Below are 19,521 nucleotides of genomic sequence, written 5' to 3'. Positions count from 1 at the left end.
ACAATATAGGTTGAATCTTTACCTGGTTTTATTCCCAGGAGGTTATTTTATGTTTTTGGTGAACTTTGGCTATATTCCCTACTGATCAAATAATAGAAGTACTGGTATATTGACTGCTTCAAGGAGTTGTTGCTTCTTTTAAAAATAGTTTTCTTGTTTATAGCATCAATTCCAAAGAATGTCTTTTTAGCACTGCATGAAAAACTTTATATCCTGATGAAAGGGAAAATGGGGACTTTCAACCTATGTCAATTCACTGGACAACTAACTGAAGAATTACAGGAACAACTGGAGAACTTAGGCACTCATGGGACAAGGGACCTGAACATCTTAGTAAGGTAAATAGACGAATTGGTATTAGTTCATCTTGCTTTTTTGGAATAAAACATTTTAAGCCTATACATTGGACTTCAGAAATAATCTGGTGTATCAATAAAGTCTACCTAACTAGGAAATTAAGAGATTAGGTTAATATTTTAAATTCTAATTAATGGGCAGGTTTCAGTTGAGTACTCCACTTTTATGGTGAGCAAATAAGTCAACACATTTTAATACATGTACAGTAATTTCTCCTTAGTCATTCCATACAATTGTATATGCTCTGTATGGACTTACCTCTTACAATTGTCATGCATCCATCAGATTTTTGATAAAAAATTCAGTGCAATTTATGATTATTATAACAAGTGGATGTTGAAAGGACAAGGGAGAGGATAGAATCATCAAGTAGAGCAGTGGTTCCCAATGTGGGGCACACACCCCACAGGGGGCAGTTTGGTTTCTAAGGGGGGCAATTGGAGAATGAGTTATTAACAGTGAATTTTTTGCATTTCTTATGGTTCTGAGTGCTTCTTATAGTATATAAATATATATTGACATATTTATTCATTTCAGTTCTCTATTATATGTTTTGAAACTTTGCTATTTTTTCATATCACTTCATATTATTATTTTTAAACAATTTCTTAGTGATTTCTTCCTCAGTACTTCAGCTGTCTTTTTGTCTTTTATTTTTCTCTTTCATGGATGCCATGTTCTTTGGAAGTTTGTTTAGACCAAGTTAATGGCCTTTTAGGCTCTCTCCACATGAATAGGAGTTCACTTTTTGAATAATAATAATCATATGTCATGGGGTCGGGGGAGGCACACATCAGGATTTTAGAGATGCTTAGGTGGGGCATGGCCAAGAAATGGTTGGGAACCACTGAAGTAGCGGGTCCAGGAGATGGTGTGAGACATGAAAAGATGCCTCCTGGAGGGGAGGTGCTGAAAGGCAGATGAGGTAGGAAAGCACGCCAGCCACATTCTGAAACTTCCTGGCGAATGGAGGGTGTGGGCATGGGAACCAGGAGAGAAATTTCCCATGTACACAAGGAGTTGTGGGAAATTGAAGTTATCTTGGGCACTTTTCCATCTTAGTGGGATACTGGGATGCTGAAGGCAGGATTCAATAGTTCAGACTCAGAAAACAGAACAACACTTAATGTTTTGTTAGTGGTTAGAAAGAGAGAGAAAAAAAGGAACAAAGACAACCAACCAAACTTTTGGCATGCCCCAAATGTACAACAAAATAGCAAATTCTCAGCTATCATTGAAACTTTGGAGAAAATAAATAAAAAGAAATTAACAGTACTCAGTGTTACCAATCTAGGGCATATTAACAATCATTGATATTCTTTTACTTAAGTATGCCACAGTAATAACTTTATTCACTTATGGTAAAACTTAATGATACATACTATATTTCAATATAGAATAGTTCACATTTGTAGGATCCTGTAGACATTAGGAAATTTGATGACTAACATCTCCCTTGATTCTTTGATTATTTTTTTGCTGTTATCTAACGGTATGGACTGTATCTTAGTTATTATCTGTTAAATAAATGATTTTTAAAATTGCATTGAATCAATTTATTTCTGTGCATCTAACATTTGTCAGAATTTAAGAATGTTTGCTTAGAAAGCATTTTAAAATCTTCAGATAAATAAGACTACAATTTCAGTTACTCTTGTCATCTTTTTTTTTAATGTTTTTGTTGGTTTTAGATAGAGGAAGGGAGAGGGAAAGAGATATAGAAACATCAGTAATGAGAGAGAATCATTGATTAGCTGCCTCCCACACAACCCCTACTGGGGATCGAGCCCCAAGCCCCAGCATGAGCCCTGACTGGGAATTGAGCCTTGACCTCCTAGTCCATGGGTCAATGCTAAACCACTGAGACACACCAGCTGGACACCCGAGTCATCTTGACAACAATGTGCAAATGTTGAAACCTGTTAAGGGTAGTTTTTCCCAAAAAATCAATCATGTATTATTTTCTACTCCTTATATATAGCTATTAAATAATGCCCTCTTTTGTATCTTGACTTTATATTCTCCTGGTCATTGGGTCTGACTTTTTACATGCTTCTCTTTTTATAGGCATCTCCTTTATCCAGTCAGTGTAAACACGCTCTTTAAAAAAGGTTTGTTTCCCACAAACAAGAGGAAGATCATGGAGTTCTATCAGCATTTTCAAACTTATGATGAAGGTTTTGAATATGGGTCCCAGATGCCAGAATGTCTTCTAAGGTAGAAGTTGTTTCCTATAATTAATTCATTGACCAAGCTTCTCCCAGCAAGTCATACGTCTCTCATTTCTCTGTTCAAAGTAGATATAACAGTTTAGTGGAAAAGAGATAACTGACTCTTATGACTGACTTGTTTTTGAAGGAGGAAGAGAAGAGATATGCATATTTTCTTCTTTAATTTCGAGGAGCAAATCCTTGAAAGGGAAGGAGAGGGAGAGAGGAGAAGGGAAAGGAAATGAATATGAATGTGAATATTAGAATGAAGTGAAGAATTTATTTGAGGCTTATTCCATTTACAGTTTATAATCACACTCATTGTTACAGTTTGGGCATGTGTTAAACTGTCCAGTATGTCTAGTCTCAGAATCAGACATTGTCATCCTCATTCTCTCTGAGGCAAAAGTAGGTGTGGTTAAATGCATTTCTCAAAGTGGCTCAGATAAATATTTATAACATGGCTGGAATACAAAGTAGCTCATGATTTTTTTATCTCTTGGCAGTTGGTTTACAGTGGTCAATGGTCAGAAAGATTTAAAAAAAATAACCAGTTTGCTTTACCTGGTTTAATACAGCAATGGGTCCCCGTGCTAGCTTTTCATTCTTCTGTAAGTGACAACAGCCAGAGTAAAAGTATTTTACTCTGAGTTCTGTTTTCTTGTTCAGTGCCAATCCTATAGGAATTCAAACATATATCTGTAAAAAACACTAAAGTTGTCCCTTACCATTTTCCTTATGGACTAATAAGTCTGAGGGTAGACCTCTCATGAAATTCTAGCTGAAGATGAAAAATTTGGAGAAATAATTCTATAGACATCCCCCATTTCATACTGTGACCTATTACTTCTAAAGTGCTTTCAAATTAATTTATACACATTTTTTTCTCTCTCACCTAGAAACTGGTCAAAATCCAAAAGGTGGTTTCTAGCATTTTTTGAGAAAAACATCCCAGATATAAAAACAAAAAAATCTGAAAAAGATAATTCCATGGTAAGTAGACCTTATCTTTTTTTTTCTTCCCTAAAATACATGAGATGAAAACAATGAGGCTTTTTAAATCATAGCCACTCTAACTCCCTATTTGAATCAAGACAAATTTTGAACTTTGCTGATGCTCATTCATTTTTTAAGACTTTGGAAGAGAATTCAGTGTGAACAGTCACAAGCAGTTTAACTTCATCTTTGTATGTATTGCTTCTGTTTCCCTCAAGAAGTTTCCTGTTTTGATACCCACATTTTTTTAATGTGGGCTAAGAAGAAAATAAAAGATTCTGTTGTGTTCTGCATAAGTGGATTTCAATGGCCTACTTAAGCAGAGGACTAAAAGAAGTTTTTTGTTTTTGTTTTTCAAATATTCTACACCCATTTTATTATGTTAGAAATATGAAATGTGGTGATTCTTCCATGTGTCTAAATGTTTATTAAATGAGTATTTCCATTTACAGAATGGCATATCAAAATAATGAAATACATCTGTAGGATTTTTCCTGAGATATAAACTTAGTGTTATAATAGCTTCCATTGTAAGTATGATAGAAACCAGCTTTAAATGAAATTTATACTTAAACTATTTTCAGTTCTGCTAATCCATTGTTACAAAAAACAATAACAATAAGACACTACTGACGTTTATGGGTTGCATACTCCATGCCAGGCACAGTGTTACACATTCACAGATTCATTTCTCATTTATTTTCCACAACTTTCATACCCAGAAAACTAGGGGTTATTAAAACCAGAAAGCTGGGGATTAGAGTGGTTAATCACTTTTGAAACATTACGTGCCTTAGTAAGTAACTGCAACTGTCTCTCATCATATATTTTCTTTGATAGTGATTTAATAGTTATTTTCTGTATTGTAGGATCTGAAGCAAAACTACTACATATGGTATAAGGCAGTTCTCCTAATCCCAAATCCTTGAGAATTATGGGTTGTGCCTCTAAGGGGGCAGTAGAGTATAGCAGCTAAGAGTGTGGGCTCTGGAGCCAGTGCCAAGCTCACAGGGTCTGTATCCCAGCCCACCACCATATAGGACATAGATGTCCCTGGCAAAGTCCCCTAACTTAATCATACTTCAGTTGACTCAAATGTAAAATGGTGAAGATAGTATTTATGTCTTGGAGTTGGGTGAGGATTGAATGGATAAAATACTTGTAAAGCACCTGAAATGGTATTTGCCATAGCAAGCAATGACTAGACAGTAGCTATCATTATTTCCATCACCTACGCCTGAGTTACTTAAGTCTCAAAGTGCACAAGTAATTTAATAAAAATGCTCTAGTGTCTGAATTCATTCCTCATGCTGGGGAATAGGCATAGGCAAACCTGGGGACACCTTTCTGTGAGCATAATACCCTTAGGGTATTTGTGCCATGACCTGAGAGTAACCATAGTAGGTAAGGCTTGGGTGAGGCTGTAATCTGACCCAGAACCATTCAGGCAAATGTCAGTTTTCCACAGGGTTTCAGAGAATGACGGTATTTACAGTACACTGGCCCTGCAGTTTTCTCTCTCATGGAGTATTGCCTGAGAATCTGCATGGCGAATGGCAGTAGGGTTTTCTCCTGAATGCTCCAGAGAGCTGGGTTTCTTTTCCAAAGAGTAGAGGTGTGTGTGTGTGTGTGTGTGTGTGTGTGTGTGTGTGTGTGTCTGTGTGTGTGTTTCTCAAAATGGCAAGTCATTTAATCCTTACCACAATCCTATGACCATTTTATAGATGAAACTGAGACACAGAGAGTTTTACTTTTCTGGGGTTACCCAATTCTTAAATAACAGCCAAGTTCTAGTTCCTCATGAAAGAATCTTGGAGGTTGTCACTTCATCCTCTTAAGTAAGAACCTGAACAGACTGAAAAATCAACAACTCTTGGATCCACCAGAGAGGGAGGATACAGGGCAAACCATTGGCCTCAAGAATGGAGAGAACAGTAGGCAAATACTTGATATTTTGTTAAGGATTTTTGCTCTATGTTTAGCTGTGGGGGCACTGCTCAACCCAGTCAGCCGAGTGGCGCTCTCACTGTGGGAGTGCACTGACCACCAGGGGCAGCTCCTGCAATGAGCATCTGCCCCCTGGTAGTCAGTGCATGTCATAGCAATTGGTAGACCAGTCGTTCTGGTCGTTCCACAGTTTGGTCCCTGGGCTTTTATTATATAGGATAGGATAGGATAGGATAGGATAGGATAGGATAGGATAGGATAATGTCTTTGGTTTTGGTATTAGCATGATGTTGGCCTTGTAAAATGAGTTAGGACGTGCTCCCTCTATTACTATACTCTGAACAAGAATTGGTATAGGTTCATTTTAAAATGTTTGGTAGAAAGCCTGGTGCTTTCTGTTTTGGAAAGTTATTAATTATGGACTTAATTTCTTTAATAGATGTGGTCCTGTTTAGATCATCTGTTTCTTTTTGTGAGAGCTTTGGCGGATTGTGTCATTCAAGGGAGTGGTCCATTTCATTGACGTTATCATATTTGTGGGCAAAAAGTTGTTGAAAGTATCCCTTTATTATATAGTAGAGGCCCACTGCAGGAAGATTCCTGCAAGAATTGGGCTTCCTTGGGCCTATTACTGCAAGAATAGGGCTTCTGCTGCCTTGCTCCCTCCCTTCTCTGCTGCTTCGCACCCTTCTGCAGTGCTTGGCTTCCTTCTACGCTGTCTTCAGTCTTTGCTCCACGCCTGCGTATGCAAATTAACTGCCATCTTTTTATTTTTTTAATTGATTTTTTATAGAGAGGAAGGATGAGGGAGAGAGAGTTAGAAACATTGAAGAGAGAAACATCAATCAGCTGCCTCCTGCACACCCCCTACTGGGGATGTTCCCGCAACCAAGGTACATGCCCTTGACTGGAATCGAACCTGGGACCCTTGAGTCCGCAGGCCGATGCTCTATCCACTGAGCCAAACCGGTTAGAGCTAACCGCCATCTTTGTTGGGTTAATTTACATACTCACTCCTGATTGGCTGGTGGGTGTAGCAGAGGGATGGTCAATTTTCATGTTTCTCTTTTATTAGTGTAGATATTTTTAACTTTTAAAAGTTTTTTTTAATTGATTTCAGAGAGAGGAAGGAATATATGGAGAGGGATAGAAACATCAATGATGAGAGACAACCATTGATCCACTGCCTCTTGCACACCCTCTACTGGGGATCAAGCTCGCAACCTGGGCATGTGTCCTGACTGGGAATTGAACTGTGACCTCCTGGGTCATGAGTTGATGCTCAACCACTGGCCCACACCGGCCGGGCCCTTTATTATCTTTTTAATTTTTATGGGCTTTATAATGATGTCCTCTCTTTAATTTCTGATATTAGTAATTTGTGTTCTCTCTCTGTCTCTCTCTATTTTTTCTCTTAATGTGGTTAGAAGCTTGTTGACTTTATTGATCTTTTTAAAGAACCAGTTTTTGATCTCATTAATATTTTTCTATTGATTTCTTGTTTTTAGTTTCAGTGATTGGTCGAATTCTTTCTTCTGCCTACTTTGGGTTTAATTTGTTTCTCTTTCTGTTTCCTAAGGTGAAAACTTGGTTTATTGAGTTTAAAACTTTCTTCTTTTCTAATATATCCATCAATGCTATCAATTTCCTTCTAAGCAATCCACATGGAGCAGGGAGACAGGGGGCGGGGAGGGAGGAACCTTTTTTCTGCCAACGGTAATTTGGATAACATCAGTCACAGGCCATACAAATTATCAACTTAAAAATTAGCCTGCTGTATTTGGTCAAACATTCGATTAACTCATCCCTAATGCCTTGACAGGGCCAGACCAAATGATTTCACTGACCTTATATGGCCCATGGGCCCAACGTTCCCCACCCCTGTTAGAGAGTATTTTTGCTATCCTAAAAATCCTCTGTGCTCTGTCTATTCATTATTGGCCATTAAACAGCTTAACAAATTTGAAAGAATAGAAATCATACCTACTTTCAGAACACAATGTAGTTAAACTAGAAATCAGTAACAGAAAGGAAAATCCCAAAATATAAGGAGTAAAACAACACACTTCTAAATAACTCATGGGTCAAAGAGGAAAAATTGGGAGACATTAAAAATATTTTGAAACAAATGAAAATGAAAACTAAGCCTACCAGATTTGGGGATGTAGCAAAAGCAGTGCTTATGGCAGCTTTATTCATAATTGTCAAAACTTGGAAGGAATCAAGATGCCCTTCAGTGTGTGAATGGATTATAATGAAAGATATATGTCATTATAGATTTCTCCATACCCATAGAGTGTACAATACTAAGAGTGAACCCTAAAGTAAACTATGGGCTTTAAGTAATTATGATGTGTCAATGCTGGTTCATCCTTGGTGAGAAATGTAATTTACTGCTGAGTGATGTTGATAATTGGGAAGGCTGCGCATGTGTGGGGTAAGGATTATAAGAAAATCTCTGTACCTTCCTGTCAATGTTATTGTAAATCTAAAAAAAAAAATAAAGTCTTAAAAAAAAAAACTAAGGCAGATTTTGAAGCAATAGAGAAAGGGAGCTGAGCTCCAGAGTCCCTACTCCTAATCACTGAACAAGGAGTAAGTATGTAAATCCCTTAGCATGGCTTAAACTGCAAACCCGGGAATGGCAGAAATAATACCTTTTGGATAAAAGAAAAATGTGTGGTCTTTTGTTTATCAACATCAGTCTTTATCACACAGCTGTGATTTGACAATACTTATTTCTTTCAACAGACACTAATACAGGTGCTGTTGGATATCATAGAGACGGAATCAAATGAACATAGTCCAAACTACGGGCTTCTACTCCTTTGGGCTTCTTTGTCCAATGCCGTCCCTGTAAGTATGTCAGTCAAGTAAGAGCTGCATTTCCATCTATACACTTACAATGTTCTCTTCACTTTCCTTTCTTCCTCCCTCCCGCCTCCCTCCCCCCTCCCTTCCCTCCCTCTCTCCCTCTTTCGCTCCCTTCCTTTCCTTATGGGGAAGAAAAAGACTGCAGTGGAGTTGTCTGTGAGATAGAAAAATAAGACTGACTATCTAATGAAGTCTGATAAAATCACAGAGGAGGCAAAGTGGAGATCTATGGGAATTCCGTGTCTGAAGGGCAGCATGTCACAGGCTAAGGAAGAAGCTTGCACTCTGGGTCAGCTGTGACACCTGCTTATGGAGCACTTCTCTGTCGGGCAGTGTGCTTAGCATTGGTGCTGCAGAGATGAAGAAGGCTTCACCCTTAGCTTTTATTGGGGAGTGAGTGGGTCAACAGATAGTTTCAGATAGAATTGCACTTGAACCCAGGTATCCCCAGTCACAGCTATAGAATCTCACGGAGGTAATTTCAGCTCTGAGCTTCCATTTCCTTCTCTGTAAAAAGGGGATAAGGAAACTCCTAGTGAGGTCCTAGGACTTGGGTACTTATTAATAGTAACTCTCATTTCTCTGCAAGGCTGTTGTTGAGGATTCAAGATAAGCCCATCTGGTACCTGGTGAATATGAGTTCTTTGTCTTCCCCATCCCCGTCTCCTTCTGTGCACCTCCTGTTTGCATTACCTGCCATCTTGGTCCTGTAAGCATCCCTATAAATGGAGCTGGTGGCACTGGAACACACAATACTTCTGAAGAGAGTGGACACTGTAACTAATTTTTTAAAGCTCTTATGAACTAGATTAAAGCCATGAGCTTTGTCTGCCTCTTCAGGTTCGATACTGGCTTCCTGTGTTGGGAGGATTTCACATTAGCCTAAGCTGCATTTATATTATCTGAGAAATTAAAGGGTGACCTTTTTTATACACTTATTTTTTCCTTAACAGGAACATTCAGATCATCTATAATGATAAATGTGGTCATTTTTCTTCTTTTTCTTCGAACAAAGAGAAATAAAATATGTTAAGTATTATTTATATCTTCTTCCTCTTATGAAGGTCAAGGCTATTAAAGGCTTTCTAACTACTGACATTCTAGTTTCCTTTAACCTGCTTCAAAACTCATTGGGTAAAGAGCAGAAATGGAAATTTCGGCCTCTCTGCCCAAATGTGTATCAACCACTAGAATATATAAAATAGTCTAATTAATCTTTTCCCATTCTTTATGTACCAAAAATATTAATCTTTGATTTTTCCTTACATAATTTTCTTGGAAGCTGATGAAGCAATAGCAAAATTAAAAAGGAAACATGAAAACAACTCCCAAAGCAGCAACAAAACAGCCACTCCTGTCACAGGATTGATTTTCAAGATCCCATTAGAATAGTCCCCTGGAGGACAGGGACACAAAGCCCCATTGATCTGACTCGGGAGAAGTCAGCGCATTGGAATTTGTTCCTGGCAGTGGTCTGAAAGAATTTAAATCCTTAATTTCAGAAAGGAAATGTCTGATGATTGTTCAAAGTTCCATCTTGCTAGCTGTTGTTGGCACTTCCAAGGGGCAGCTGGTGTGTAGGCAGAGACCCTGGAAGGCTTTAGGTCAGGTCCAAAGCCAAAATCCCAGTGCTGGGTGACAGCTGGTAAATTGTTTAACCTCTCTGAGCCTCAGTGTCCTCATCTGTAATATAGATTTAATGATATCTCCCTCATAGGGTCGTTGTGAGGATTATATTGGTAATAAATGGAAATAGCTAACTGTCCATGGCACAAGATAGGTGCTCAATAAATGTTAGCTTTGTTCACTTATAAAAAGTAAAGCCGTGGTTTTAATCAGCCATTATTTTCAATGGTCCATTAATAATCAACTATCCTGGCTTCCAAAATGTGACCGCTCACAGGCCCCAGGGCAGGAGCAGCCTCTGCTGTCCTGGTTTCTGTGGTCTTCCATCACCGCCTGGAGAGCTGCCGAACATCCTGCCGGAGGTGTAGGTGGCAGGCGTGACATTTCTTGGTTCCCAGATCAGATCTTAGCATTTGTCCTACTCTGTGCTCTGTCTGGAGGCCCATGGGGCTCAGAGCTCAAGCTTCGAATAGGCTTGGTACAGGGCCCTGGGAGGCCCCATTGCACCCAGGTGAACTTTGGTGGACTGGCCCAAGATATTAGCCACGATTTATGAAATTGTTTCTATGCTAAAACCATTTCCAAGTTCCAAGAACTTTTCAAGAACATTTTTGCAAGTTTAATCTCAAAACTGACATTTTTCCTTTTTTTAAAATCTTCGCTGGAGCTCTTTTCTAAACACTTTCAGTAGTGACCTTCACTTTATTGTCTGTGACACCCATTCCCTCTATATTTAGATATTTTTTTCATCTCATATCCCCAACTAGATGTGAATGTTCTTTGGGCAGGAATTATGACTTATACCAATTTGTGTTTACCGTGATTGGTCAAAGACTACCTAACATGTTATAGAGACTCCGTCAATATTTGTTTAATCATTTTTTGAATGAAGGGGTAAATGATGCTCAATTCATCCTCTTTATGACACAGTGAGGCAGAGCTTTCCTCGCTGTCCCTATCACCTTTGTTCTTACCTCTCCAGAGCAGTGGGAAGGCATGGTAGTGGCTGCTTCTGGAGGTCACTGAGCCAGGGGCCCTTTCCCTTCTTGCCCCGCCCTCACCATGGGCTTGACCCCTTTGGCAAAATATTAATTAGTACCTTTGGGAGCACTTTTTAACTCATTTCCCACATGTGAATGAACGAAGACCTCAAGGTCGCTTCTTATTGTTTGTTTTTACTCTTTTTTGCATGCCGTTTGGTTTTCTAAAGTAGAAAATAAAGATATTTAGAAGCAAAATCTGTTAAGAAAAAAAGCATTACAAATTATAACTAGCACCATTGTACAGCTATTTATAGTTTAGCTGAATTTCTTGTATTTGTTATAAAAAGGTATTACAGGTGAATCTCTAAAAGTCTAATTAAGCACATAGAACTTTAGGCCCTTCTTTTGCGTAACTGAAAATCTATGTATGACACTAAGCCTTCCCCTAACCCCCCAGCATGATCTCTGACTCTTTAAATAAGGTGAATTGAGTATGGAGTCATTATTAATTAAATACAGTAATTCAGCACTTCCATCTATGAAAAGTAGTAGAACGGGCCTGAGTGGGGAGGCAGGAGAAGAGAGGTCTCTGGGAGTCTTACTCCGACTGTAAAACCACACTAGATGATCCACCTCTAGGATAATTCTTTTGTAATTTGGAAAATGCCACAGAAAGCACCCCACCTTCCCCCCCATTGAAGTGGCCTGGGTTTAACCCAGTGATCCCTTCCCTGCAGTTTAATGTCTCAGAGGGGAAACAATAAGCGGCATTGACCTTGGCTTTGTGGGAGTGTTTCCTTTCACATAATTGCTCTTCCTCTTTTGACCACAGAGGGGAGTATTGGAATTATTTTAAGGTACCCAAAGTTACTTCACAAAAGGGACAGACTTAAGTGACACGAAGTGTTGTCTGGGTTATATTTCAGGACTGGTTTTCCTAGATGAAATTTCTTTCACAATACAATGTTTACTGGAGAAAAAAAATAAAAGCAAAATTCAAGCTTCTTTTAATGATTTTGTGTAGGTTTTCTATGTTGTGTAACCTAAAAATAGAAGTGAAAACATCTACCTGAGTTGAGGAAAAGCTAGTTTTTGAGATGTGCAGCAGTATAATTTTATTTTATGGTACTACAATGAGGAAAGATCTGAAATACTTCTGTTTGGTCTGGAGAGAGAACTTGCAAGCATACTGCGTTCGGTAACAACCTATGAACTTTTGAGCACCTTATTATGTTCAGTAGGGTGTGAAAGGACCCCATTTTTTATATGGAATACTCTCATAATTTAGTTTATGAGATTTTAGATATAGTATCTGGGGTTTACTTAAAATTTCCATGTTTCATTTGCAGAATATATGGTTTGACAATTCGTTTGTATTTCAAGGAAATTAAATCTTAAAAAATGTTTTTATTTTGGACTTGGATTAACATTCTTAAGTGGCATAACTTTTTATTTCTAAATATTCACTCTCGCCCTAGCCAGTGTGAGCAGTGGTTAGAGTGTTGGCACTTGCACTGAAGGGTCTCAGGTTCGATTCCCAGTCAAGAGTACGTACCTGTTGCAGGCTCGATCCCTGGCCCTGGTTGTGGTGTGTTCAGGAGGCAACCAATCCATGTGTCTCTCACATCATGATTCTCTCTCTTTCTCTCGCTCTCTCCCTCCTCACCTTTCCTCTCTTCCACTCTCCCTAAAAAAAATAAATAAATAAATAAATAAATAAATAAAATAAAATAAATGAAAAAACCATCCTAGAAAGAGGATTAACAAAACAAACAAGCAAAACAAAAAATATTCACTGTATGCCTATATAATTTATATTGTATATTTGTAAAAGAAATCCCACTTTTCACATTTTTTGTGTGCAGATTAATCTATATAAACAGCATAGTAAAACTAGTGAGAATAAAATTATAAATTGGACCTCTTAGAGATAAGTACTGTCTCTTTTGTTCATAAAACTTAGTTGTTTCAAAGATGCTCTTTACTAACATGCTTTTAAGTTTAATTTAAACAATCTCCTTGCTTCTTTTATTTATTTATTATTTTTTTAAAATCTTTATTATTGAAAGTATTACATACGTTTGAGCCTAATACTAAGTCTGCATTTGTTTACTTTCAAAGAAGGTTGTAATTTTTGATATATGTTTTTCTTTTTAAGATTGCGTTTTGGACACTTGGATTTATCCTCTCTCAACCCAGTATTCACAAGGCCATTATGGAAGGCATATCATCTGTGTTTGGCGCAGCAGGTACTAAAACTGAATTAAATTACATAAGTGAAGAGACATCAAATAATGTGTGCTCGTTACACATCACGAGCGAAGTCAAATGCCCATAATTTCATAGAAATTCCATCTAGTCTAAAACTGAACATAATTTATGTGTTTTAGGACTTACATGGATCAGGTAAAATCCTAGAATTTAATTACTATCAAGGATTTTAGAGGTCAGCTTGCCTAACTCCCTTATTTTCCAAATGATGGCTTAAATGCTAGGGAGATGGTGATTTGCCCAACTTCCCTATGTAAACTTGAATATATGATGTGCAGGGCTTTTTCTTCTGGTCTTTGGCCCCTTACTTCAATTGAGCTGCAAGTCCACAGTTTTGGAATTCAGGATTTTCCTTGTTTCATAAAAGTAATATGATGCATAGTGCACATATTACATAACAGTACTAATGGGGTAGGGAAATCAGATAACATTCTACCACTAAAGGAATTCATTTAAAAGTTACAGTTGTTAGAGATTTCAGGGTTAAAACCAGAGACAGGTATTGCTCCCTTTCTTTTTTGGTTCAGACTCCATTCTTTTCTTGTCATTTGTTTTAAAAAGCAGAAATAATCTGCAACAGAGAGGGCTAAGCTACTTGTTTATTCAGTATAATTTAACTTGTTTTGGAGTAGATTTAAAAAAAAAAAACTTAGTATGTCAAATTATGTATTCTAATATGAAAAGAGTAACAAATGACTTGGTTTGGGGGAAGAAAACAATATAATAGTAGGACAAAAAGGATCATGACAATTAACACTTATCCTTCTCCCCTTCATGATTGCTAAAAATGTTTTATTTGGAATTTTTAATTTAATTTTGACTACTTCTTGCTGAGTTTAACCAAAAAGCAAATTGGCCTGACCAATGTGAGTATCTGAGCCCTACAGTTCTGAGCCTTGAGTGTGAATCAGCAGGTGCTGGATCTCATCTTAGAAATGGTGAGCATTACACTCACAGAGGACCAACAGTGCTCACAAGGTAGATTTGGAGATACTGTGGAAAATTGAAGAGAAGGCTGCCTTTATGGAGCTTTCATCTATAAAACTAATGGAAATGTATGCGCATGCCTGCGTGTCTACAGACGTTAAGAGGGAATGTGTCCTTGATTGTCACAAATTCTCCAGTACCATTTCCTCACTAGAGCTTTGTCCTGATTTAGGACTTTCCAAATTCTTGGTCTTTAGGAAATAAAAAGGTACAGATGGGAATGGTGGGAATAATAATGTGGGAAACCTATCTGACCCCAAGCCACAACAATTAAATATTACATTAATCTAAATGTCTACAATGCTTGAAGCTTGAATTATTGAACACAGTGCTAATGGAGAAAGAGAAATCTTTTTCTCTTCTCCATGTTCTGTTTATTTTTAGAACCTATTGTTTTCCTTTGACAGAAAATTGCTCCTTCAAATGTAGTACCAGCTATACTTATGTCAATGCTTCCAGTTTATGAGACTATTGTAGAATTGAAAACAATTTATAAAAAAATATATCCATCATTTTTTGCCATGCCTCTGTATTTCAGATCAACGCATGCATAAGCCGTAGTAGTAGCTCAGGAATTTAGATGTTGTAAGAGGAGACTACAGGTCTTTGATGGTTGCTATCAAGGAAGATATCCGTGTACCCGTACAAAGGATACTGTCAAAGAAAGAACTTTAGAGTGCATGGAACAAGGATCTGACTCAGTATGGCAGTTTTCCCATTTGTATGCTCTTTTCTACCACAAGATCACTGTTTCCTTCTTGGAGATGACCTCAGTGAATTTCCAATTCTGCATCTCTCTGGCCTCAAAACTCACCCCCAGAGCCCATCACAGATACTTTGCCTAACTTTCTTATAAAACAAGTTTAAGGGTAAAGGCTACCACTGTTGAATACTTGGTCTTTTGTGTCTGGCTTCTTTCACTTAACATAATGTTTTATATTGTTACTAGAAGCCCGGTGCATGAAATTCGTGCACGGAGGGGGGTTGTCCCTCAGCTCAGCCTGTACCCTTTCCAATCTGGGATCCCTCTCACAATCCAGGACTGCTGGCTCCCAACTGCTTGCCTTCCTGCCTTCCTGATTGCCCCTAACCACTTCTGCCTGCCAGCCTGATCACCCCCTAACCACTCCGCTGCCAGCCTGGTTGATGCTTAACTGCTCCCCTGCCAGCCTGTTTGCCCCCAACCTCTCTCCTCTGCCGGCCTGGTCACCCCTAACTGCCCTCTCCTGCAGGGTTGATCACCTCCAACTGCCCTCCCTTGCAAGCCTGGTCCCTCTCAACTGCCCTCCCTTGCAGGCCTGGTCCCTCTCAACTGCCCTCCCTTGCAGGCCCGGTGCCTCCCAACTGCCCTCTCCATCTTGTAGTTGCCATCTTGTGTCCACATGGGGGCAGGATCTTTGACCACATGGGGGCAGACATATTGTGTTTTGGAGTGATGGTCAATCTGCATATTACTCTTTTATTAGATAGGATAGAGGCCTGGTGCACGGGTGGGGGCCAGCTGGTTTGCCCTGAAGGGTGTCCCGGATCAGGTGGGGGTTCCCTTGGGTGTGGGGCGGCCTGAGCGAGGAGCCTGTGGTGGTTTGCAGGCCAGCCATGCCCCCTGGCAAACCAAGTGGAGGCCCTGGTATCTGGAATTTATTTTCCTTCTACAATTGAAACTTTGTAGCCTGGAGCGGAGCCAAGCCTAGGGCTCCCTCTGCGGCCAGCAGCCATTTCTGTTGCAGTTAATTCACCTTTTATAATTGAAACTTTGTAGCCTTAAGCGGAGACGTGGGCCTGGTCAGGGTGTGCGGAAAGCTTTGCTTCCCCTGTTGCCACCGGCAACCCTGGCCTGCTCTCTCAAGCTCCGTTCTGCCACCATTTCTGTTTGAATTTGTTTACCTTCTATAATTGAAACTTTGTAGCTTGAGTGGAGGCTTAGGCCTGCAACGGCTCGTGGAAAGCTTGGCTTGCTCTGTTACCTGGGAAACCTTGCTCTCTGTGGCTGTAGCCATCTTGGTTGGGTTAATTTGCATACTTGCTCTGATGGGCTGGTGGGCGTGGCTTGTGGGCGTGGCTTGTGGGTGTGTTGATGGTACGGTCAATTTGCATATTACCTTTTTATTAGGTAGGATGTTTTACTTTAATTGATTTTCAGATGTTGAACCACCTTGTATTGCTGGGATAAAGCCTACTTAATCACAGTGTATAATCCATATAAGACATATAATTTTCATATATCGCTGGATTTGGTTTGTTAGTATTCTGTTGAGGAATTTTACATTAACATTAATAAGGGATATTAGTCTATAGTTTTCTTGCAATGTTTTGGGGTGGTTTTAATAGAATACTTCTAGCTTTATAGAACATCTTCAGAAATGTTCCCTATTCTATTTTATTTATTTATTTATCTTTTGGTAGAATTTTTAAAGGATTGATGTTAATTCTTCATAAACCATATGGTAGAATTCACCAGTGAAGTAAACTAGTCCAGGGATTTTCTTTGTGAGAGGGTTTTAAAAAAATTAGATATCTCCACTTATAAGCATATTCACATTATCCATTTCTTATTGAGTTTAGTTTTGTAACTTTTTAGGAATTTGCCCATTTAATCTACATTATTTAACTTGTTGGCATACAATTATTCATAGTATTCCCCATAATCCTTTTTCTTTCTGTTAGGTCACAAGGAAAACATCTCTCCTTTTCATTTTGGTAATGTGTTCTTTTTCTTTTTTTCTCCCTCCCCGTTGGTCAAAGTAGCTAAAGAGTTGCCAGTATTGTTTACAAAGAACTAACTTTTGGTTTTGTCTATTTTGTTTGATTTTATTTTTTCTTTTGATATTCTAGTTTATACTTCATTTATTTCTATTCTAATCTTTATTATTTATAATTTCTATCTCTTTATTGATATTCTCTACTTAGTTCTTTGACTTTATTTTTTCAGTTCTTTGGATATATTTAAAACATCTAAAGTCTTTTTTAGTAAGCCCAATGTCTGACTTTCTTCAGGGATAGTTTATATTAATTGCTTTTTTTTCAGTGTATGGTCAGTATTTTTTTTTCATGTCTTATTTCATATTTCCTTTTGCATGTCTTACAATTTTTTGCTGAAAACTGGATATTTTTAATAACATAATGTGGCAACTCTGGAAATCAGATTCTCTTCTCAGGTTTATTGTTATTGCTGCTTATTGTTGTTTGTTTAGTGACTTAGTTTGTATTCCTTATCATGTGTGGCACTTATGTCTCTGCTTTGTTAGCTTAGTGGTCAACCGATACTTGGGCAGAGTATTTTTACCCTAGGAACCAACAAGTCTCCCATTCTTTGCCAAGGGACTCTGTGTGCATGTTGAGGCCTACTTCAACACATGGCCAGGCAATTGACAATTCTGCCTTAGCTTTTACTTCCTGCTTGCACAGAACCTCAAAGTCAGCCCTTGTTGAAACATTTGGACTTTTCAGGTCTTTTCAGAGCACGAGTAAAGCCCTGGGCATTTGTTCAGTCCTACACAAGTTCATGGCCTTTAGTATTTCCAGGAATGTACTGGAACTCTTCAAAGCCCATAGGGCATCTCATTTCCTAGCTTTTTATTTGAATATTTTGGTTTTACTTGTTGTTTGTCCCAACTGTTATCTATTGCTTCAGGTAACTGCCAAGTTAAACAACTATCTTTAAAAGTTTTCAGCCAACATCCCAAGTCAGGACAGATCAAGACAGTCTTGCAAGTGGGATTTTCCAGGGGACTGCCACACAGGTCACGTAATGATAATTTTCTAGGAATGGAGCTTCTGAGTAGTTCCAATCCTATTCTCCCTTCTCTGGTGGCTGCAGGGAAACTGATTGCAATATGAATGCAAATATTGATATTCAAGGTTACTGGGGAGCTTGAGAGAGGGGGATGACAATAGGGCAAGCTAAAATGTCATTAAGCTTGCTGTTTTTACCAAGATTCAGCCAGTTTTCTTGGATTTGCACTCCCTGAATTGCTGTAAGCCCGTGGTTAATTTTCAGAGTTCTGAAAAAGTGATCCTGACCATTTTTACCATATTTCTCATTGGTTCTAAAGAGGGAGTTTTCGAAGTCCTTTTTTAGCTGACATAACCCTGAACCATACATTTTAAGATTTCTTTTAGGAAACCTTCCAGATGGATTAAGCCTTCACTCATCCCTTCATTGACTTGGCACTGTGAGAAATGCCAGGGCTGCGAAGGGGAATGAGGTGTGGTGCAAGGTGCTCTCTCAAGGAAGCTCATGAATTGCTTTTCTGTCATGTGAAAGCAGGTTGGGGAGTATCGAGCAGATGTTAGCAGAGAAAAAGGAATATTTCTATTGTTTCTTTGGAGATGTGTACCTGCTGGTGAATTCTGTAGGTTTTCTGTGCCTGGAACCTTTCCCTTGTTCTTGCTCATCATTCAGCTTGAATGTCATTTCCTCAGACAGGACTTGTAGACTTACCCTATCTAAAGACATGTTCCCTAGCTCTGCCCCAGTGCTTCTCTGGCTCATCTTGCTCCTTATTTCCTTCATACGCATGATTATTTATTTATTGTATTTATTTATTTATCCTCCACCGCCTTCACCAGAACATAATCTCTCCAACAACAGCTACAATGTCTGTTGTGCTCTCTATAGTATCTCTAACTGCCTAGAACCAAAAAATTACTTAACAAATATTTTCTGAATGAATTTAATGAACAAATATAAGGATGAGTGTCTTGGTCTAGCCTTCATTTGCAGCTCTGTCTCCTATCCCATTAAACAGTTCAGAGGCCCTAACCGGTTTGGCTCAGTGGACAGAGCCTTGGCCTGCGGACTGAAGGGTCCCAGGTTCAATTCCTGTCAAGGGCATGTACCTTGGTTGTGGGCACATCCCCAGTAGGGAGTGTGCAGGAGGCAGCTGATCGATGTTTCTCATTGATGTTTCTAACTCTCTATCCCTCTCTCTTCCTCTCTGTAAAAAATCAATAAAATATATATTTTTTTTTTTTTTTTATATATTTTATTGATTTTTTACAGAGAGGAAGAGAGAGGGACAGAGAGTTAGAAACATCGATGAGAGAGAAACATCGATCAGCTGCCTCTTGCACACCCCCCACTAGGGATGTGCCCGCAACCAAGGTACATGCCCTTGACCGGAATCGAACCCGGGACCCCTGAGTCCGCAGGCCGACGCTCTATCCACTGAGCCAAACCGGTTCCGGCAATAAAATATATTTTAAAAATTGTTTAAAAAAAACAGTTCAGAGGACATGAGTGTTTTATGTAAAGAAGTTTTTGACAATTT

The 19,521-nt window shown here is 38.7% G+C and overlaps 1 protein-coding gene across 2 annotated transcripts in view; it reads left to right on the top strand.

The window, feature by feature from the left end:
- The window catches only part of LOC103296608 (24-hydroxycholesterol 7-alpha-hydroxylase), an 82,614-nt gene that overhangs the window by 14,594 nt on the left and 48,499 nt on the right, over positions 1 to 19,521 (top strand). The window contains exons 3-7 of one of the 2 annotated variants that reach the window (XM_054722093.1): positions 224 to 338; positions 2,425 to 2,574; positions 3,467 to 3,560; positions 8,262 to 8,366; positions 13,152 to 13,242. In XM_054722093.1, coding sequence (XP_054578068.1) covers positions 224 to 338; positions 2,425 to 2,574; positions 3,467 to 3,560; positions 8,262 to 8,366; positions 13,152 to 13,242 — 555 coding nt within the window. Of the gene's footprint in view, positions 1 to 163; positions 339 to 2,424; positions 2,575 to 3,466; positions 3,561 to 8,261; positions 8,367 to 13,151; positions 13,243 to 19,521 lie in introns of both variants that reach the window. The other variant, XM_008153218.3, reaches the window with a different exon arrangement.

This window comes from Eptesicus fuscus, chromosome 10, assembly GCF_027574615.1.
Source record: "Eptesicus fuscus isolate TK198812 chromosome 10, DD_ASM_mEF_20220401, whole genome shotgun sequence".
NCBI lineage: Eukaryota > Metazoa > Chordata > Mammalia > Chiroptera > Vespertilionidae > Eptesicus > Eptesicus fuscus.
The sequence above is the reverse complement of the archived record's forward strand: the minus strand, read 5'-3'. Positions and strand labels throughout refer to the sequence as shown.